The 24,109-nt window shown below is 37.2% G+C and overlaps 1 protein-coding gene across 1 annotated transcript in view; it reads right to left on the minus strand.

Moving 5' to 3' along the window:
- Positions 1-24,109, minus strand: part of AGMO (alkylglycerol monooxygenase) — a 322,553-nt gene that overhangs the window by 174,454 nt on the left and 123,990 nt on the right. Inside the window, exons 6-8 of the mRNA XM_056118323.1 lie at positions 7,808-7,874; positions 3,911-3,976; positions 3,740-3,819 (exon numbers count right to left, since the gene is read on the minus strand). Of these exons, the coding sequence (XP_055974298.1) occupies positions 3,740-3,819; positions 3,911-3,976; positions 7,808-7,874 (213 nt within the window). The remainder of the gene's footprint in view (positions 1-3,739; positions 3,820-3,910; positions 3,977-7,807; positions 7,875-24,109) is intronic.

Here is a 24,109-nt window from a genome sequence, read left to right on the forward strand (position 1 = left end):
AGTATTATCCAAGAGCCAACAGCATAAATGACAACTACTGAACTTACAAACCACAAGTTGATGAGCTGCCCCCACAATTCACATGCACATAGAACTGAAACACTCTTTTCAGGGTGACTTATTTCTAATCTCAACATTACTGAGAATGTTTCTACTATAGCACAGCGGTAGGGTGTTCGCCTTACAAGCGGCCAACATGGCCAACCCAAGTTCGATTCCTCTGGCCCTCTCGGAGAGCCCGGCAAGCTACCGAGAGTATTCGATATGCCAAACACAGTAACAACAAAGTCGCCAATGGAGACATTACTGGGCCCGCTCGAGCAAATCGACGATCAACGGGAGGGCCTTTACCTTTAACTTTACCTATGTGAAGATCTAATTATTAAAGCAGTATTTCTAGGGGGTATGGTGCCGCCAGCAGGTCAGTCTGTACCAGTGAGGTGAGTGCATCAGCAGCATGATGGCACCTTCAGACTTCCAGATACCCCAAACTTGCTGCTGTGCCTTTGGCCAGACCCCAAAAACTTGGGGCAAAGTTTACCAAGAAAGTAAACGGCCAAAAGTTGGGTCTGTGGGAAACATACCACAAACCACCTCCGGCTCAGCTATATAATTGGAGGCATGGCCTCTCTGGTTCCTGATTGAACGGCTTAATGGCCATGATCCAAGAGACTAAGAAACAAATCTTGAAACCCAGTGGCTTTTGGCAGAAATGTGTCTGGTCCCTGTAGTATACCAGTGCTGGGCCAGCCCAAGTGGGAATAGGTTTCTTGCCCTTGGCCTGTTCCCCCTGACAGTCCAGTGACCGCCATCCTCCAGAGGCCACTGGACAGTCAGGTTTGGGCCTGCAGTGACGAGACACGCAGGGCTTCACGGGATGGGGGTGGAGCCGGTCCTGTCCTCCCCACCCCAACAAGACCCCAATTCATTGCCCATGAATGGCCTCTGGCTCCTGATCAAGCTGCTTAATGTCCACTATTCCAGAGACCTAGAAACAAATCTCGAAACCCCATGGCTTTTGGCAGAAATGCGTCCGGACCCCACAGTAAGTTACTGTCGCTGGGCCACCCCAGGGTGGAAAGGATGTTGTCCCTCCACCTTCTCCCCATTGGCGGCTCAGTGGCCATCATCCTACAGAGGCCATTGGACAGTCAGGCTTGGGTCCACAGTGACGAAACTTGTTGGGCCTCATGGGATGGGGATGGAGCCGGTCCTGTCCTCTCCGTCCCAACAAGAGAGACCCCAAGTCATTGCCCACAAACTGCCTCTCTGTCTCCTGATCAAGCTGCTTAACGCCATGATCCCAGAGACTTAGAAACAAACCTCAAAACCGCATGGCTTTTGGCAGAAATGTGTCCGGACCCCGCAGTAGGTTACTGTTGCTGGGCCACCCCAGGGGAAAAAGGGTGCTGTCCCTCCGCCTGCTCCCCCATTGGTGGCTCTATGGCCGCCATCCTCCAGAGGCCATTAGACAGTCAGGCTTGGGCCCACAGTGACAAAACTTGTTGGGCCTCACGAGATGGGGGTGGAACCGGTCCTGTCCTCCCCACTCCAACGAAACTCCAAGTCATTGCCCACGAATGGCCTCTCTGGCTCCTGATCAAGCTGCTTAATGGCCATGATCCCAGAGACTCAGAAACAAATCTCAAAACCCAGCGGCTTTTGGCAGAAATGCGTCCAGACCATGCAGTAGGTTACTGTCACCGGGCCACCCCAGGGGAAAATGGGTGTTGTCCCTCAGCCTGCTTCCCCCTGGCAGCTCAGTGGCTATCATCCTCCAGAGGCCACTGGACAGTCAGGTTTGGGCCTGCAGTGACGAGACACGTAGGGCCTCACAGGATGGGGGTGGAGCCAGTCCTGTCCTCCCCACCCCAACAAGACCCCAAGTGATCGCCCATGAATGGCCTTTCTGGCTCCTGATCAAGCTGCTTAACGGCCATGATCACAGAGACTCAGGAACAAATTTCGGAATCCAGCAGGTTTGGGCAGAAATCCCTCCGGATTTAAGTGTTAAAATTTCGGAATTTCAAAATCGCGCAGCCACTACTGCAGCCACACAACATCGTATGTTATTCATAACCAGCAATACAAAAAAAGTTGTCTACTGTTGCCATTTCAGCAGATCTGAATGTTGGAGTAAAATCTAAAATAAAAATAATGGTGGGTCTGGTTTCAAAAAACAAAAGCAGTGTTTCTAAATTTGTTTTGATGCTATAAACCTTTTTAATAAGAAATTATCCTGAAAAGTTTTTCAGTTTTCTTGAGAGATGTGTTCTTAGCAATGACTACTAAAAAGGAAAGGACACAGAAAATCTTTCCAGTTAAAAGAAAAGAGCAATAATCATTTTTTTTCTGTTGAGTTGCAGTATTAAAATGTCTCTCACTTGAAAATGAAGACAATTTAGGATAGACTTTTGTGTAAAGAGTTTTTGTATGATTAAGATTAAATTGTGTACAATGCACATCAGGCATGGTCTGCAACCCGAGCTGCTTTTATTTACATGTGACATGGTGTATGTTGTAATTGAGTGAATTTTTAAAATATAGGTGGGTGTATTTATTGCTTTACATTTTTATCTTTGGTGCCATCCATCAAGCCCAGGGCCTCACACATGTAAGACATGCACTATACCACAGAGCTATATCTTAGCTATTTTCTAAATATTGCGGAATCTCAGCCTCACCCGCTCAAATATAGGAATAAGTAGTAGCATTACATTAATACATTTTAATGATGGTTACATTAAATATTTGTGCACAACTGTTAACAGTATTTTACTCATCAAAATAAAAGCTCAACAAATATCATTAAGTTTTTTATATTTTAATTCTCTTAAAGAAATTGAAGAAGCAGATTCATAAAGCAGATGTGGGCCACAAAGAGATGAATTAAGGCATACAACTGATTCTAAGTCAAATCCCAGTACTCTGGGTACTGTTCTCCAAAGACTGTCAGGAGTAACATCCACACTGCCAGCACCAAGGTAGCAGTAATCTTTGAGCACAGATGAATGTGGTCCCCAATTTAAATCAAAGCAAACAAAGAAGGATCTATAATTCTCTTTCTTACTGCATGTTATACAACCAGACGTAAGGACAGAGTGTTAGCTGACTCACTTTTTCAATGTTTTAAACATTCTTATCTTTTTTTTTAACAAGTCCTTAACCCCAAGAGTATTTGCTGTGGTCTGATGCTGACGAATTGGAGTTTCATAGACATTCCTCATTTCTCTAGTGCTAACCATTGAAAGTAGTAAGCAACCAATACCACATGTCTAACAGAATACTGGTGATCTTTGCAACAAGTGAGCTAACGTGCAGACCTAACCAAATAATAATAGCTCCTGACACTTATGTCCAAGAAAAATAGGGCAAAGGCTCCACGCTGAATTTCTAATCAGAGTCATGCTGTCTTGAAGCAAAAAATTTTCTGTCAGATCAGTCTAAACTATCCATTTTCCTACTGCTCTTTCTGAATGCATAAATATATTTCAGATTCATGTTGAAAAGTAACTATTTTTAAAATGTATTCTTATAGTAAATATATTTAAAAATCCCATAATCAGTTTATTGAAATGTTTGTCTCCTAATTGGACTGAATGTCCAAGTGCTGGAATTATTTCTAAATTCTTTTTTCTATCATTATTTTTTCGCATTGTGAAATATACTACTGTGTTTTAATATAGGACTTTTGAGAGGGTATATCAATCCAAAAAAAAAATACAACCAAGTACATTACCTGAACCTTGAATGGTTCAAATGTATTAATGGGATGTGTTAGGCCATAGATAACTTTTTCATTTTCTGCCTCAAATGTCCCTGAAAGATAAACATTAAGAACATGAACTTTTGAATTTTTTAAGCAAAAGAAATAGTGCATATATTTTTCATTCTCTTAATTTTTACTTACCAAATATTTTATCCCATATAATAAGAGTGCCAGCATAATTTTTGTCTATGCAGTAACGATTTCTACCTATGAGAGAAAATATTTTAAAAAATTTTTAAGAAATAAAGTCATGCTTTTTGAGATATTCTCTGGCTTATATTTAAAACTTATTCACAAAACTAAGATTTTTGCATGTTAATAATTTTTTCCCTGGTTTCTTTTTTATTTACTGAACTTAATTTGCTAACAAACAAACTTCTGATTTACTTTCAGAGATTTTACTATAAGGGGCATGAATTTCCTTAAAAAAAATTTTTTTTTTTTGCAATGTATAGTCGAAGTGACATCTGCACTTGTTTGTTCATTGCAGCACTCTTTACAATAGCCAGAAACTGGAAGAAACCTGAATGCCCAAGAACAGATAACTGGTTAAAGAAACTTTGGTACATCTACACAATGGAGTACTATGTAGCTCTTAGAAAAGATGAAGTCATGAAATTTACATACAAGTGGTACAATATGGAAAGTATCATGCTAAGCGAAATGAGTCAGAAAGAGAGGGATAGACATAGAAAGATTGCATTCATCTGGGGGATATAAAGTAACAAAGTATGAGATTAATACCCAAGAATAGCTGAGATCAGCACCAGGAGGATTACTCCATAACTTAGAGGACAGCCGGGTATCCTAGAGGAAAGGGCTGTTCAGATAGAGAAGGGAGCACCAAATAAAGGATGTTTGGAGGATCCTCCCAGGAGGGGAGATGCATGTCGAAAGTAGACTATGGACTGAACATGTTTGCCACTCAATGCCTCTTTTGCAGACCACAACACCCAAAAGGAGAGAGAGAACACAGGGGATTGCCCTGCCACAGAGACAGGGGGGATGGGGGGATGGGGGTGGGAGGGATATTACCCATGGTGGTGGAAAATGGGCACTGGTGGAGGGATGGGTATCTGATCATTGTATAATTGAAACCAAAGCACAAAAAAATGTAAATCTACAACTTTAAAAAAAATAAAATAAAATAAAGGGAAAAAAAATTTTTTTTTGCTCACAGGTTTTTTGATTAGTTTGTGTTCCTTTTCTTGAAAACTGAATTATTTTTAAGTATTTTTAGGAATATTAAAGAATAGTAACTAAAAATTAAGTGACTTAGAAAATAAAAACCAAGAGTAAATGAAAATAATGTGTATTTGTGTTTGGTTTTGGTTTTGGAGAGGCACACCTGATAGTGCTCAGGTCTTACTCCTGGCGATACACTCAAGAATTATTCCTGGCAGTGCTCAGGGGGCCATACGGGGTTATTAGGATTGAATCCAGGTCAGCCACATGCAAGGCAAATGCCCTACCCATTGTAGTATCTCTCCATTTGTATTTAAAGCAAAGTGTGCCATTTTTCTTAGCATGAGACATAAGGAAGATATGAGTAAAAATCAAACTACCTTTAATATTTTACTAGCTCATAACATATATATTATTTTCTCTGCTTCAACGTTTTCAAATTATATTTTAAATTTAAATACTTTCTTCTATATTACAAAGCTTGAGTGGTATCCACATGATTGTAAATCGATTTGCTCGATTTGCTCGAGTGGGCCCAGTAACGTCTCCATTTTGAGACTTATTGTTACTGTGTTTGGCATATCGAATACATCACGGGGAGCTTGTCAGGCTCTGCCGTGCGGGCGAGATACTCTCGGTAGCTTGCCGGGCTCGTGGAGAGGGGCGGAGGAATCGAACTCGGGTCAGCCATGTTGGTTGCATGCAAGGCAAACGCCCTACCGCTGTGCTATCACTCCAAAGGTGTAGAGAGAATTTTTCTGTATTAATTGGCTTGAATAGTACAATTTAAAATCTAAATGTTGAGGCCAAAACAATAGTATAGGAAGTAAAGTTCTTGCTGTGCATGCAGATGACCCAGGTTCATTCTCTGGCAATCTACATACTTATGATTGTAAATCAAAAGAAAAATATTAACTGACCAAGTCGCCACTCCAACAAACTTAAATGCTTTCATGTATCCTTATTTCTTCATTTTTCTTCCATACATTGAAAGTGTAGCAGTAAACAGGTTGAGCAGATGGGCATGCAGTACAATACCAGTACTAAAGTGAGATGTTCAACAGCACGGAGGTGTGCTTTGCCTTCAGGGAACATGTGGCAATGACTGGACAACTTTTGCTAGTCATGCTGGGAAAATATATTCCTGGGAATGGATATAGAAACCAATCTCATAACGTACATGCCATGCTCTGCCCCATCAAACTGTGAATTATCTTTGAAAAATATTAACAGTTCTAAGAAGAAAAACTCCTCACATAAAGCACTACTAGTGGGATGGTGCTATGAAGTCAAATTGAGAAAAGGAGACACTAGTTCTCTGATTTTCTGTTATAGTTTAATTTTTCTTTTCTGCTCTGATAAACATGTGAATTACATTTTTTCTCTTTTTATTTCTATTGCCTGGCTGAGATCTCCAAGCCTGCTTGGTTTGGGACTGGGCCTCATATACCCAGATCCCCCGTCTTCCAGCAGCTAGACAGTTACAGCCACCAAATGCTATGTAAAACCATCAACGGCCAAGATCCAGAGACTATAAAACCAATCATCTAGAAGAGAACAACGCAGAGTTTCCTGCCCCTGCACCTGGCTGTCCTCTCCGAGGCCCCTTGGAGAGGGGTGAATTGAGTTTCCCCCTCCACTCTGAGCAGAGCCCAGGCATCTGAATACCTCCAGGACCCAGCCACAGCCATGCTGAGACCACTCTTCACACACTAGGATGGGCCTCATGCATGAAGAAACCCGCAGAGGAACTCAGGTGTGTGGGATCCAGGGCTGAGAACTCCACGCCTGCTCGGTTCGGGACTGGGCCTACTCCACCTAGATCCCCCTATTCCAGTAACTAGACAGTTACACCCACCAACTGTCGTGTAACCCCATCAAGAGCCAAGATCCAGAGATGATAGGACCAAGCTCCAGGAAGCACAGAGCCGCAAATACAGACAAATAGACGTCTCATTGTCTAGTTCGCACTCAGAGAACACAGCAGGCTACCAAGAGTCTCCTGCTCACATATATGCCTGACTGGGAACATGTGTAAAGGTGATTAGAGGCTGCCCCCAAAAGCATTCATCCCTCTCAGAAAACCCGACAAGCTACCGAGAGTATCCTGCCCACACGGCAGAGCCTGGCAAGCTACCTGTGGTGTACTTGATATGCCAAAAACAGTAACAATGATGGACCTCATTACCCTGACCCTGAAAGAGACCCCAATATGCCATCGCGCTACACTAGCACGTGACAGGGATGAATGGAGACATTACTGGTGCCCACTCAAGCAAATCAATGAACAACAGGTGATAGTGATAGTGATTTCTATCACAGTTTTGCTATTCATGCTCTCATGAACATCTCTGGTTCAAAAAATAAACATTTTTACCATATCTTAAGTAGTGTCTTTAACTTTTAGGCAATAAAATCTTCCAAGAAATTCTCTCCTTGTCAGGCAAATGTAACATATGTTGAGTATGTTCACAGGCTTTAGAAATTAAAGTGTTGTGTATTAGGCTGCCCTGAAATTCAACAGTTCTCAAGATAAGAATATCTCTACCTGTAGATAGTTATGATACTTAGTACTTAGTCAGTAGTGATCTTCACAGACTTCTCAAACATATAAAGTATATCAACCATTAGCTACTTAATTTGTTTTTTTCTACTACAGCTGAAGAGACAATAGACAAAAGGAAAATCCAAGAACCTATTGTTTTCCCCCTAGTCCTTGCTTTGGAGAGGTTTCTGTAAGTACAGTAGAATAAATATCTATTTTTATGCTGTGTTAGCTGAATAATTATAATAATATGACACCGAATAATAACGACAATAATTTTAAATAAATGAAGAGGAAAATGAGCTTACCATGATGAACCCTATGATGGCTAGGAGTATTAAGAATCAGTTCCAAAGGACCAAGATTATCAATAACCTATTGAAAGCAAAAGAAATACACAGTTAATTTTCATACACTAACATATACTCATTTTAAAACCTTACATGCATTGCTCATATTAAGATCCTGTAATTTGCATGATTTGCATTCAAAATGTTGGAAGAAGTTTACCTGTGCTCAAAAAAATACAAAAATCTCACGACTATTATGAGGGATAGTTCAACTGTGAGAACAGAATGAGACCAATGCGGTACTATTCCCAAATCCTCAATTATTACAGCTTAATATTAATTTAATATTTAAAATTTTGTATAGCTCAATTTTGCCATTTAAAAGTAGAAACAGTAACACTATCTTGATAGTGGATTTATGAAGATTACAAATATTATAGTGCTAGCGCGATATAATTGCAAAGACATTTCTCTCAGATTTCATGGTATCTTATATAGTATAGTAGGGAGCAAACTATCATTTTGTTTTCTAAAAATGGTTTTGATATGTTATCAATCATACAGCAATAATTTATCATTTAAGTTATCAATTACATCAGGATCATGCCAATAGAATATTTTGGGGAGGGGAGTCACACCTGTAATGCTCAGGGGTTATCTCTGGCTCTGCATTCGTAATTATGATCCTCATGTGGGGGTTGGGGAGTCACATGTGTTGGAGATAGAACATGTGTCAGCCATGTGCAAGACAAGTACCTCAAGCACCTTAACTACTATACCATATCTCCAGCCCAGGAAGCTAATAGAATTTTAACTGGACTCTTGGGCTGGAGCGATAGCACAGCGGGTAGGGCGTTCGCCTTACAAGCAGTCAACATGGCCAACCGGAGTTCGATTCCTCCGCCCCTCTCGGAGAGCCCGGCAAGCTACCGAGAGTATTCGATATGCCAGACACAGTAACAACAAAGTCTCCAATGGAGACGTTACTGGGCCCGCTCGAGCAAATCGACGATCAACGGGAGGGCCTTTACGTTTACCTTACCTGACTAATACACATTGTCAATCAACCTAGAGGTGCAACTCAAAGTCAAATGTGTAAAGATGTTTTACTTTTGCAATTCAACATACTTCAAAATCTAGTGTATGAACTCTAATGCTCTCTTTCAACATTTCTCAGTAAGAATTCCCTATGTCTGAAAAATTAAAAAAGTATAAGTAACCAGAAAGATAACCAGAGTTGTTATATAAAAAATCCACAAAAAGAGAATAGTAAACCTTTTGTAAGACACCTGGCATGATATTGGGCAATTTCACACACAACCTTTAAAGTATCAATTATAATTTTATCTCTTCTTTTTGACAGTTGAAGAAATTAGAATTCTTTATTTTTCTATGAACATTTTGCAAATACACTTATTATATATTACCCATGACAAAAAGATACTTTAAGAATATAATACTAGGTGGATAAAGGTACTGTGTTACATATATAATGGAAAACTACTCATATCTATTGCATTTTGCTTGATGGTATGGGAGGGAATTATGCTGAGAGAAGTGAGTAGAATGGGCAAGGACAATGATCTTGTTCATATGTGGAGTATAGACAAAACAAGAAAATAAACAATGCACTATACTCCTCAAACATTAATACTAATAGTATTGTAAATTATGGCATCAAATAAAGGGGAAATTAAAAAGAAATAACAACCATCTGGCTTCTACAAAAAGTATGGATTAGGAGTAAAATATGTTAAATATTGATTATGGGGGAAAAGCAGTCACTGATAATCATGACACTGACATTGACTTGGCAACAAGTGATACAGAAAAATAATAGAGTAATGGGGCTTCTTTAAATGAACAACTATTTAGGATAAATAATAACTACTAACAATATCATTTGACAATGCTGTGAACAAGCCAAACACAAAAGTTATTTTGTAAGCTATGAAGAATAAAGAAAACATTAGATGATTTTTTAAAACTAACGCTGATGTTAAGAATACTATTGCATAAAAAATAAAATAAAAATGCAATTATTGTGCCAGAGAGACAATAGGTGGGTAAAAAGTGGTTGCCTTGCATGTGGCCAACCTATGTTCAAGTCCCAGCACCATGTATGGTACATACGGTTCCCTTAGTCCTTCCCGCAGTGATCTCTCCATGGAGCGTCAGGTTTAGCCCTGAGCATCATTGGGAACGGCCCCAAAGCAAAGCAAAACAATTTTAGAGTCGTGTAAGAATAGACGGCATGAGAATTTGTTTTCTACTAAATATTTGACAATAAGTAAAGACGAAATAATTTGATTCATAATACATGAATCAAAATTATAATTTGAGGATGGGTGGGACACACATGCAGTACTAGGGGACTACTCCTGGTGAAATGCCCTATGGGGACACTTCAAAAGCAAAGCACTGACTCCAGCTTTTGAGTCCTCTTCCCAGCCCAAAACCCAAATGAGTTTCGAATCAAAGTGATAAAAACACAGGTCTTTTTTTTCTATTAGTCTGTTTGTAATATTTGAAACACTTTAGGTGAGATTTTAAATAAAAGAAAGTGCTACTCAAAAATACATAACCCTATTTAAAAGCTGAAAAATTTAATAGCTTCCTAATTCCCAGCCATGCTTCTAGATTGCTGCACTTCATTTGTTAGGGTTTAATTAGTTTTTGGCAATTTCTGATATTAAAGCACCCAATTTATTATTGCTCTACAAAGTAAATGACTGAAATAACCTCACCCTCAGCTTGTGGGATCCTGTACCCTATTGAAAAAAGCCATAGCAGGGTTAAGCAAACTTGATGAAATTTTAAGTAATCCTTATGGAGTTTTCACTGTATGGTTTTTTCAGTATTGTTTTCATTGTTGTGGAAAGGGCAGAAACATTTGTACACAAATGAAGTAAGACTATACATAGTTGTATCAATTTACGATTTTTCTTTCTCTTTCTTCTGTCTCTCTCTCTTTTCTCTCTGTCTCTCTCCCTCCATGTCCGTCTCCCTCTCTCACCTTCTCTCCTACTCTAGCGTAACACAGAATTCTATCCCAATCTTTCCTTAACACTCAAAAAATGTATTATGAGCTCCAAAGATACTTTTTTTTGGACCAGAACATATTCACACATGAAGAATTTTTCTTTTTTAAAACATTTTGAGGAATTCAAAATACTTTTATACTTTCCTATGAGATGAAACATAAAAAGTATAAACCTACAAATAGAGTCTTAATGATGATGAGTTGGTATGGTAATAAGTAGAAATAATCCTTTACCTTATATGGCTTACGTTGTTTGTTTTTCACTAGTGGAAAAATATTTGTTGAAAAGAAGGGTGATGGATAGAGAATGAGAAACTTGGGTTTCTCAGCAGTCAGAACATTGAAATCTGATGCTTTGGTCACTCTTTGTATCTCTGGCAGAGAACCAGATGGAAAAGGAGAAAACCATTTTATCCTTGTTTGTCTCTTTGGTGCCAAACACATGTTACAAAAACAGAAAACAAAAGGGAATAGAGGAGACGACACTGACTGGCTTCTGCTGCCCAGATGCATTTCTGATTCTTGGTCTGGCATGTGTGCGGCCAGAATTAAAGCCACACAAATTGTGAGTGCATTCAGATGATTGGAGCTTTGGCTGAATGCATTAGTATTATTTTTTTAAACATCAAGCTCTTTACTTCAGAGAAGAAACTTAGGGTTGTGCAGGCTAAAGAGTGATGATATCAATGTTTAAATCTTTTTTAATTTTTTTTTCTCTAAGTTAAAAGCCAAGTACAACACAGGCGCCATAGTTAAATTTCCTGGTTGTGCCTATGAGTACCTTGGAGCTGGGGAAGACCACCTCAGTGGTGAGATGATTCATCATCCCGACAACCCCAACAGAACTTCTGTTGTAGAAAGCTCTTCTGATTCAAAGTCCTGGAGAAGTCATTAATAATTAATAAGGGCTGAACATAACAACTTAATTATCGCCCACTTTTGCAAATTCATTCATTTAACAATTCAACCACATCTAGCTTTGAATCACTTCCTGAAAATATGGAACTGTGGTAATGGTTGCGACTATTCTCATTTTTGAAATTATTTACTTGTCTTGTTTTATTTATATTTAGAGAAATCAATGCAAGTTATGGAATTTTAGAACATATCGAGGGTCTCAAAATGACATAGTCCATCATTATATTCTTTTAAAAGCACAAAACTATATCTGAGAAAAATTAAAATTATTAAATAAAAGCACTGAAAACTACTCAGTTTCAGCTCAGTAATGTATTTTTCAATTATTTTGCTTTTAAAAATAACATAGCAATTTTCCACCCAATGAAGGTAATTTAAACTTTCAGAGTTATAAAGGAAAATAGTAAGTGAATATGTAAATGCTTTCTTCTGTAAAACAAAATAATATTTTGAAAAAAATTTTGAATGATGCAAGAGGAGAGAAAGAGAGGGATGAACATGTGATCTACAGACAACAAGGGCTTCTCCTGAGTGGAAAAATGCAGACTAGAGAATGAGGGGAGTTTTCAAGAGAGAAAACAGAGGTGGAAAAAAATGCCTTGCTAAATGCTTTTTGACTACATCTCATTGAAAATGAATTCAAATATTTAGTGGGCCCTGAGATTTAAGCTTCTAAATGGCCTTCATAGCATGTTAAGTACTTCTGTTGCTTAGATGTCTGGTGCAAAAAGACTCAGTCGTATATCTATCATTTACTGCCAGGAATTTATACACCAAGGACCATGAATACCTAGAAAGATACCATGGATACAAGTTTTCAAAGATAAAGGAACTCCCAGAATTTTACAAATCATACTGAATTTTACAGATGTGCCTGTGGGTAATTTTCTGAGGAAAAACATTATTGTTCTTATCTTACATGATAAGTTTACATACATGCTGAAATGAGAAGGAACTTCCTAAAGAAAGAGCTTTAGGTGGTTTCCTTAACCCTTCTTGTTTATATTGTGGTTTTAGTTTCCACATTAGTCAAACATGAGGATTTAATTTCTCACCTAAATTTCCAAAACAGCAACTTCAACAATTTTTGGCCAATTTCTTAAAAATGTTGAGATTTCCAAATAAATCATTTATTTTTCCTCATAGTTCCCATTTCCTCCCTTGCAGCCCTCCCCCACCCCAACCCCACACTCCATCCCAGTGCTTGGGGAACCACTAAGTTCCCACCCAGCTGGGACAGGGTACTAGAGCCTATACTTAGGGTCTCACACAGAGCGCATGTACTCTACCACCTTAGTTATCTCTCCAACCCCAAGAAATAATGTACTAGGCTGCTTTTATCTGTATAACAAATTCTTATATGGAAATTTATAGTAAAAGTTAACTTTTTATCATAATAAATTCCATGTAATCTATAAACTTATCTATAGACTAAATGTTTTAGACCCTTTTTGTATTGATGAAAAATTCCTTATTTTCCTCTTCAAAGTCTATAGTAGGAAGAGAACAATTAATTAAAGGTATAAGCAAGAAAATAGATGTCCAGCTTTTGTCATATTAGCCAGTCACTTTTCATCAAAAATAAAAGGGATTTAAATAAAAGTGTCTCTCCTTTACTTCATTAATTCATGAACTAAATGAAGCACCCAAACCTTGAAATTAAGAGCTGCTCAAACCAATTTCTAGTTTTCAAAGTGTTTTCTCCTTTAAAGACCCCAGTGTTCTTTCTTCACCTGTTGAAATTCTGTTTTTCCCTCAGTTCCTAACCAAATGTCAATTTTTCCAAGTGTTCTATTATTTCTGGTGATTTTTTTTCCTTTCTCTGACTACAATTATGCCCAATTGCTCTATGTGTGTGTGTGTGTGTGTGTGTGTGTGTATGTGGTATGTGTGTTCATGTGCCCGCATGTGTGTGTTCACTTCCTATTTTATACAAGCTTACTAATGACAGAAGTTGTGAATCACTTTTATTAATTTTCTCATAACATAAACAAATATGTCTTATACATAGTGGCTACTCAACCAGATTAGCTTAAGATAGATGAATCCACATTACTTCCCTCCACACATTTATGCCTTGGCAGTTCTAGTTCACACAGCTCCTAATTACAGTAGTCTATGAAGGAAATGGTTATACTCTCAGGGACACTCTGCAGATAATTTTGCCACAGATAGTCAAAATGCAACTACACTCACTGAGATGGCACTAAATATCCTACAAAGCACAGAACAGACCCTAAAAACTAGAATTAGCTAGAGTGCTGAGATCAAGAAACTGCTTCTTGTACTTAAATGCACTGCTGTCGTATGGTCTTTTGTCTTTTCAGAAGGAAGTATAATTTCCAGTTTCTGATTAAAAGTTGGAGTAGGGATAGATTAGGGAATGAGTTTGGTGATTACTCACGAAGGTTGGAGGCAAAACATGAGTATGGAGTATCCCTAGAATTAATGAAGCAAAGGTACCAAACATGATATTTGATCAAAAGAACTGATAATTTCATATTGACGGTCAAATAAAGAAGTAGAAACAAATAAATAAAATATAAACACACATAGAGTGACTAAATCATGATGTATTTAAATTTTAGTGATCATTGACAGGTAATTTTCTTATTTTTCTATTCTCTTAGTACAGGTTTATTCAGGTTTCAAATTCACGAAAAGAAGCCACAGATGGAATATTGTTGCTCTTCCACAGGTGATTTTGAAAAAATAAATTAACGGTTCTTAAGGCCCTGCTACCACTTGCTCTATCATCATATTTTGAGTTAACTGAATAATTAGAGACCAAAAATTCCCATTCTACCTACTGCTCACTCTTGAGCAACACAGGTGCTAAGGGTACCAACCTCAAATACTCAAGATTCCAAATGTAACTTTGATTACAACAGAACTGAACTACCTGGAAGCTAAAATTAGATCAAAAGAGGTCATTATACACACACACACACACACACACACATACACATATGTACGTATATGCATGTATCATAGGCCACTTTACTATAATAAAATAAGGTATATATAAAGACATGCTGGAGTGATAGCACAGCGGTAGGGCATTTGCCTTGCACGCAGCCAACATGGCCGAAACGAGTTCGATTCCTCCGCCCCTCTCAGAGAGCCCGGCAAGCTACCGAGAGTATCTCGCCCGCCCGGCAGAGCCTGGCAAGCACCCTGTGACGTATTCGATATGCCAGACACAGTAACAACAAAGTCTCCAATGGAGATGTTACTGGGCCCGCTCGAGCAACTTGTTGAACAACGGGAGGACAGTGACATATAAAGATATCATTATAAATTTTTTTAAGAAAGATGAGATGAAGACGTACAGAAGGTAAGCCACTTACTTGCCTTGCTTGTGGTCAACCCCATTTCAAGTTCCTAGTACCAGGCCAGAGAGACAGTAAAAGAATTAAGGTGGTACCAGCCAGGCACTTGGCCAACCCCATTTCAGTCCTTAACACCTCACTGATCACTGCCAGGAGTAATCCCTGAACACAAAGACAGAAATAAGCCTTAGCACCAAATCACTGGGTGTGACCCTTAAAAGCTGAAACAAGACAAAACAAATCCTGCACTACATATGGCACACCCAGAATGGGCAGTAGTCACTCCTGAGCACAAAGTCAAGAATATGTCTTAAAGCACTGTGAGATGTGCACCCCCAAAATCATTTTAACAAAGACATATGCTTTAATAATTTTATACTCTTTATTAATACTATAGGTTATGTCTGCTATTTATAAGAAAACCTTTATATAATTGAATCTGTGTCGTTTAAACCCATGTTGTTCAAGGACCAACTGTAGTTTATCATCCTGAAATAATTTTGCTCTGTGAAATTCATAAACTAAGCATATATGGTAAAGTGAACAATTAACTGCCTGCTATGAACTGATTACAGTCAGTACTTTCTATGAAGTAAATCTCAGTTTTTAGGTATCTACTATAGCAGATAACCTGAATTATTTAACTTTTAATTAAAACTGAAAAAATATTACAAACTACTTGCAGTGAAACTCTTCAAAATACAAAGAAATATTTTATCTGACTGTCATATCTGAATTTTAAAAATAAAACTAATTTATCTAAGATATAGAATATTAAATTGTTTTTCATAAATTGCTCTTAATAAGAAATTCTAATTGGACACAATTTTATAATTCAACTAAGAGTACAGAGTTATCAAGGTTTGGTCAAGTTGAAGGACAAGATTTATTTGTAGAAGCAGTTCATTCAAAACAAAATTATTTTGTTTATTACACTTACAAATGTGTTTCCTCTCACCACTCTTGTATGGTTTCAGAAGATAGTAATTCTAATAAGATCCAAAGCATGATTTTTTCAAACTAGATAAATCTTGCGAATGTGGAATTATGTTTTTACTCTTCAGCTTTTCTATACACAAATGGGTACCAAAAAAATTCACTGTAATATATTATTGGAGGGTCATAAGTATGCTTACAACCACTTACTTTTCAGAAAAAAGTCATGAGCGTATAGTTAATTATAAGTTGTTTCCAAATAAGAGATGTTTGCAAATATTCATGCTTCCTGTCTGAGAAAGAAAAAATATAATCGGGAAAATATGTTCTAAGGAGCATGTGTTTTACAGAATCTTTATTACAAGATGAATGTGCAAACAATATGATAAAAGGCATACACTGGTTGGGATTGAAGTGAAACAAAATCTTAGTAAAAAAGAGCCTGCATTCAGAATAGAATAGGTTAGAGTGAAGACATTGATTCTAACTGGTCAAGACTTCTCTTTCTAACAGCATGATTGATGTAGCAAAGGGGCCTTTACAACTGTGGGCTTCTGTGTTTCACTATACTTGGTATTTATGGGAAACACTAAGTCAGTACCTAAGACAGTTTTCACCTGATATAAAAATCATTGTCATGTTTTATTTTGCTAAGAAGGGTATGCTTAAAATATATTCTGAAAATGACATTTTAGCGAGAAGTAGGATAGCCTTCGAGGCAAACCTAAACTAAAGTTAAATATACTAATAGATTCTTCTGGTCAACATTTTTTTCTTCCTCTCTTTCTCTTTTTCTTCATCTGTAGAATCTCTTTCTCTAGTCTTCTCCCTACATTTTTTGATTCTGTCTTCTCTCTACTTACCTATATGTGAATTTGAATATAAAATTTTATGATTAAGCCTTTCTTCTGGAAAGACAGTTACAAATAATTATAAGCTTATACACATGATTTTAAAATGTAAGTGAATATGTTCTAACATTTAGTCAAATTTATAAACATAAACCATTATGATTAAAAATACTGAGAATGGAGAGATAGTACCGTAGTCAGGGTGCTTGTCTTGCATATGGCTAACCTGTGTTTGTTTCCTAGAACCCCAGATGGCCCTCCAAACATTGCCAAAAGTTATCCCTAAGACAGAGACAGAGATAATTGCTGAGAAACATTGGGTGTAAATCAAAACCCCAAATAAATAAATAAACCAATGCATGTACATATTTAGCTTTATCAAATATATTGATTTCAGAGCCTTGCAAGCTATCTGTGTTGTATTAGATATGCCTAAAACAGTAACAATAATGGGTCTCATTTCCCTTGACCCTGAAAGAGTCTCCAATATGGCAGTGTTGGGAAAGACGAGTAAGGAGAGGCTGCTAAAATCTCAGGGCTGGGTCGAATGGAGACATTATTGGGCCTGCTCGAGTAAATCGATGAACAACGGGATGACAGTGATGATGATAATTTATTGGACTGTCAATATGTTCGAGTAGTTTGTCAAATGTATAAATACAATTAAGAATGAAATAATGTAAAAATGATAACATGTACATATTTAATCTTTATCAAATATACTTATTATGCTGTTAAATACTATTTTAATCCAAACAACTATTTTGAGTAACAAACTAAAATTTCTTTTAATGAAAACTGGGAATAATCTGTTCCAGAAAATTGTAATCATCTATCATCTCTACCAATTTCTCATATTAAAAGCTGCTTTTGCACTCCTTTGGAAAAGGAAAGCTTTTCATTTTTCTCCTGCAGGGACTTTAATGTTTTTAGTAACAGAACTTTAGAGTTTTTAGAATTTTAAAATTTTTTAGAAATTCTTATTTCCCTTTTAGACTGACAACTCAGAAACCAAATAAACGTTTTCCTAGAGTCCATTATTCCTGTAAGCACTAAATTTCACCCCCTTATATAGGAAGACCATCCAGTTTACAAGCAGGAAGCTGGACCTTCTCCCATATAGCCGTTAAAGATTGCATGGGGTGAGGTTTCTAGGGGGATATGCTGCAGGTGTAAGGATGGAGGGAACTTGATAATGAGATTAATAAAACTAATAGAACACTACTTATCCTTGAAATAACCCAAAGACTTGAGGAACATACCCTTTAAGTCACACAAACTGGACTCTGGATATGTAGAAAGTGCAACACCTCCCAAAGAAGAGTAAACCCTTCATAAAAAGAGAAGCTGTAAGAGGATCTAAAGGCCATGATGAGAATATTAAAGGGCTGTCAGTTATTTTAGAATTTCCCTATGACGATGGGAAATTCACATATTTTAGAATTTTAAAAATGCTTAGAAATTCTTATTTCTCTTTTAGACTGACAACTCAGAAACCAAATAAACATTTGCCTAGATTCTAAAATATGACATACTGAGATGAACTTTTATGTATGCAGAGAATCCCAGGCTAAGATAGTTTGAAAAAATCTACCTAAGTTTTTCCCCAAAACTATTCTCTATTTTTTCACTCTAGAAAAGCCTGTGTTCTTGTGAACATGTATCTCTCATTCTATTTCTATATTCACATTTTTAAAATAAATTTCTTTAAATAAAACTATTTGCCTCACTATCAAATGTATAAAAATAAAGTTGTTTATATAGCATTATAGCAAAAAAAAGTCTATTAGGAAGTCCATTTATTGCTCATTTATTCAGTTTTATGATCTTTACTAGGTTCTAAAAGTAAAAGAGAAATAAACTTATACACGCAACTTCCTATTTGTATGTATAGTTCTAATTCTAAGAATTTTTGTATAGGGAAGATATTTGAACTTTGAATTTTTTAATTGGCATAAATATTATCTATGAGAAACAAACTGAGGGATTGGAGGGATAGTACAGCATGTAAGGTATCTGCCTAGCCAGCAGCCAGCCTGTGTTTGATGCCTGGTACTCATTGTCCCACAAGGCCCATCAGGAGTTATCACTGAGCAAAGTCCCATGAGGAAGCCCTGAGTACAGGCAGTGAGGCAGTGTATACACACAGATACACACACACACACACACACACACACACACACGGGAAGAGGATAGAAGGGAAGGTGAAGTGGGGAGTGGAGGAGAGGTGAGACTGAGATTATTTTCTAGGTTACATTCAGAAAAGTGCCTCTGGTAAAGATAATTTCTTTTTCTTGGGCCAAACACTGCAAACAGCTCCACTGATTTCTTGAAACAACTTCACTCTTTCTTGAAAATAATATAAAAAAAAGAAACCTATGTAGTTTATTTATTTGATATATATTTGTTGAGTGAATATCTTATGCACAGTACTATTTTAAAATATTTAGAAAGATGGAAAACAATGGAACACAGTGAAACCATGGAAACTATAATTCAGCAAGAGGCAATTAAGCTATTTCTAATTATTTCTAACTTTAATGTCATGGGAATGTCAAACATAATTGTTTGCATATATATAAATATGCTTTGCACTATCAAAATCTATAGCAAGTCTGTGCATAAAATTTTAGAAAGAGAATAAAATGCATAAACACTATACATTAATATATTAAAATCATTTCACTTCTTGTTCTGATTTGATTTTTGAACTCTCATTGTTTTCCTGATTAAAAACATAATTGATCTGATCATTTATGGATAATTTTATATTGTAGAGCATCTAGTGATGAAATGTAAAAATCAAAATGTTAATTACATCTCTCACTAGTTCTGCTGTGTTAATTCAAGACAACACACTCAAGTATTTAGACAGATGGCAATGGGCGCCATATTATGCACTAATCTCTCTACAGGGAAGCAAGAGAAAGCAAAGTTCTTAGGCTATGTGCTTGTCTGCCTACTTTCACACTTTGAAATCCTCAACAAATGCTGATTTATTCACGGTCAAATGTTTTCCTATCTGATTAGGCAGTTTTCTACTTCAGTAAGCATGTGATATGGTGGTAGCTGAATCTCCACACTAAGAGTGAAAAAACAATATTTATAATTTAGAAATGAAACATTCTGGATGAATTAGAACTCATGAGATCATAAAGCGCTTCATAGGGAGTAAGTTTCTGATGAATCTACACTATAGGGTTAAAGAGTTAAAAGCTCAGATTTAAAGAATAAAAGTAGGCTATGTTTATACAATAAACAAAAGTTAAAAATTGTGTTTATAATAAATTATCTTCAAGGCCAAATCTTGTCATTTATAATTGTATTATTCCTAAAGCAAGAGGAAATGTACTGGGTAAGTTAGCATTTTATTTGAATTTGTTTCAGCTTACATTTGAAACAACACCAACTTTACCTTGGGAAAATGAACATAAGTAAGTGCTGAATGTGTTCTTTCTAAGGGGGGTTTGGAGTTCAAGTGACTTTTAAAAAAATGCCAATTAAATTGACAGAGAGAAAGGGGGACCATATGTAACTAGCAAAACTGCAATCTTATGAGACGACATTTTATTTTCTTTTACCCTAAGAGCATTTTATGTTATTGAGTTTGAATATCCTCTGAGAAAATAAGTTACACTATTATTAACCACAGTTAAAATAAAATAAGTGTAGATGCTTAACAGTTCCTATTAAAGAAATCCAATACAGGAATTGTAAAATGTAAAAACTGGTGTTAAAAACAGTATTATTTATTACCCTATGGCCGTATTCACCATTTCAGGTGAGATGCCTACATTAATTAATCTTCAAATATTTATGAACTAGCAAACATATTTGGAATTATCTTAGTAGTAGATCTTAGTAGTATCTTAGTAGTAGCTCCAGTAGGCTGGAGCAATAGCACAGTAAGGGCTGGAGCGATAGCACAGCGGTAGGGCGTTTGCCTTGCACGCAGCCAACATGGCCGACCCAAGTTCGGTTCCTCCGCCCCTCTTGGAGAGCCCGGCAAGCTACCGAGAGTATCTCTCCCGCACGGCAGAGCCTGGCAAGCAACCCGTGACGTATTTGATATGCCAGACACAGTAACAACAAAGTCTCCAATGGAGACGTTATTGGGCCTGCTCGAGCAAATCAACGAACAACGGGAGGACCTAGTAGTAGATACTTCTATGAACTAAACTATAAAGCTCACCCACTGTACTTTCCTTTTAAAAAATGTTCAAATATTAATCTTTTAAAGAAAAATGTTGGAGAACAAAATTTAAATTCACATATTACAGTCAATATGGACCTACTTATAAGTACATTTGCCTTCTTCTGTTGTATTCTTCTTCCTGAAACATTTAAATGTATTTCTTCTTTCTTGGATTTTGTTTTTGTTGTTGTTTTGGACCAGATTATCTTGTTTGTGATGTTATAACCTAATATAGCCATGGCTTACTGTTTTGTTTTATTTTAGCATTTTATACTTGTAGACAAACACAGGTCAGTTGATAACCACTGCTAAATGCATTAAATTTTTAAAAAATGAATTTTTATGGTTTGGAGACTAGAAAGTCAAAGAATGAATTGTAATTAGATTACAATCTCTTAAGGATCATATCCCCAAATGAAATCTTATTATAGAGTAAATGTTCAAAAACAGACTTTTATTTTATTTTTTAAATTTTTATTAGGAAACGCCATGATGTACAGTTGGGATCACCACCAATGATCCCATTATCCCTCCCACCCCCCATCACCCCAGTTCCACTCCGCCCCTGTGGCAGGGCATTCCCTTTTGTTCTCTCTCTCCTTTTGAGTGTTGTACTTTACAAAAGACACACTGAGTGGCAATCATGTTCGGTCTATAGTCTACTTTCATCATGCATCTCCCATCCTGGGAGGATCCTACCAAAACCCTTTACTTGGTGCTCCCTTCTCTATCTGAGCTGCCTTTTGCCCTAGCATGTGCGGCTGACTTTCAAGCCATGAAGTGAACTCCTAGTATTTATCTTGACTATTCTTGGATGTGAGTCTATATTTTGTTACTTTATATTCCCCAGATGAGTGCAGTATTTCTATGTCAGTCTCTCTCTTTTTGACTCATTTCAATTAGCATTATACTTTCCATGTAGTACCGCTTGTATGTAAATTTTGTAACTTCATTTTTTCTAACAGCTTGCATAATATTCCATTGTGAAGATGCACCAAAGTTTCTTTAACCATTCATCTGTTCTTGGGCACTCAGGTTTTTTCCAGAATTTGGATATTGTGAACAGTGCAGCAATGAACATACAATTGTAGATGTCATTTCAGCTATACTTTTTTTGCCTCTCTGGGATATATTCCCAGGAGTGGTATTACTGGATCAAATGAGAGCTCAATTTCTAATTATTTGAGAATCGTCCATACTGTTTTCCAAAAGGGCTGAACAAGTCGGCATTCCCACCAGCAGTGAAGGTGAGTGCCTTTCTCACTACATCCATGCAAACACAGTTGTTTTTGTTCTTCTGGATGTCGGCCAGTCTCTGTGGTGTGAGATGGTATCTTATTGTTGTTTTGATCTGCATCTCCCTGATGATTAGTGATGTAGAGCATTTTCTCATGTGCCTTTTAGCCATTTGGATTTCTTCTTTGAGAAATTTTCTGTTCATTTCATCACCCCATTATTTGATGGGATTGGATGTTTTCTTCTTGTGGAGTTCAACCAGTACTTTGTATATTCTTGATATCAATCCCTTATCAGATGGGTATTGGGTGAATATCCTTTCCCATTCTGTAGATTGTCTCTGTATTCTGGTCTCTGTATCTTTTGAGGTGCAGAAGCTACTTAACTTAAGATAGTCCCATTTGTTTATCTCTGTTTCCACTGGTTGGTCAGTGGAGTGTCGTCTTTGAAGATAACATTAACCTCAATATCGTGGAGGGTTTTGCCGACCTTGTCTTCAATGTACCTTATGGATTTGGGCCTGATGTTCCGATCTTTAATCCATTTTGATCTGACTTTTGTGCATGGTGTTGGGTTAAGGTCTAAGCCCATATTCTTGCATGCGGTTGTCCAGTTATGCCAGCACCATTTGTTAAAGAGGCTTTCCTTGCTCCAACTCACATTTCTAGCTCCCTTATCAAAGATTAGATCTTTGTACATTTTGGGTTGTGTGTATGGATATTCCACTCTGTTGCATTGGTCTACAGACCTGCTTTTGTTCCAGTACTATGCTGTTTTAATTATTACCGCTTTGTAATTGTTTGTGGTTGGGGTGGGTAATGCCTCCCACATCTTTTTCCCAAGAATTGCTTTAGCTATTCATGGGCGTTGTTGTTCCATATGAATTTCAGGAGTGCTTGATCTATTTTTTTTTGAAGAATTTCATAGGTATCCTTATAGGGATCACATTGAATCTGTATAATGCTTTGGGGAGTATTTCCATTTTGACAATGTTAATTCTTCCTATCAATGAGCAGGATATATGTTTCCATTTCCTCATGTCCTCTTTTATTTCGTGGAGTAGCGTTTTGTAGTTTTCATTGTCGAGATCCTTAACCTCTTTAGTTAGGCTGATTCAAGGGTATTTGATTTCCTGGGACACGATTGTGAATGAGATAATTTTTTTTCTTGTCACTTTTCTCCGTCTCATTATTTGTGTATAGGAAGGCCATTGATTTTTTTGGGCATTAATTTTATAGTCTGCAACTTTACTGTACAAGTCTATTGTTCCTAGGATTTTCTTGTTAGAGGACTTAGGATTCTCAAGATATAATATCATATCTCCTATCTCTGCACTCAGGAGTTACTCCTGAGTAACTCCATTCCTACTTTGGACAAACTTGCAGGCTATCGAATGTAGCCTGCCCACAGGGCAGTGTCTGGGAAACTCCCCATGGCATACCAAATATGCCAAATACCAGTAACAATGATAGGTCTCATTCTCCTAAAGAGCCTTGAATATAATCTCAGGGCTAGGATGAAAGAGACGTTACTGGGGCCTGCTCGAGGCAATCGACGAATAACAGGATGATGAAATGAAATGAAATTAATATCATATCATCTGCAAATAGTGAGAGCTTGATTTCTTCCTTTCCTATTTGTATGCCTTTAATGTCTTTTTCTTGCTTAATCGCTATTGCAAGTACTTCCAGTACTATATTGGACAGAAGTGGTGATAGTGGACATCTTTGTCTTCTCCCTGATCTCAGAGGAAAGGCCCTTAGTTTTTTCCCATTGAGGATAATGCTTGCCCTCGGTTTGTCGTAGATG

Source organism: Sorex fumeus, unplaced genomic scaffold, assembly GCF_029834395.1.
Source record: "Sorex fumeus unplaced genomic scaffold, SorFum_2.1 ptg000037l, whole genome shotgun sequence".
In the NCBI taxonomy this organism is placed as follows: Eukaryota; Metazoa; Chordata; class Mammalia; order Eulipotyphla; family Soricidae; genus Sorex; species Sorex fumeus.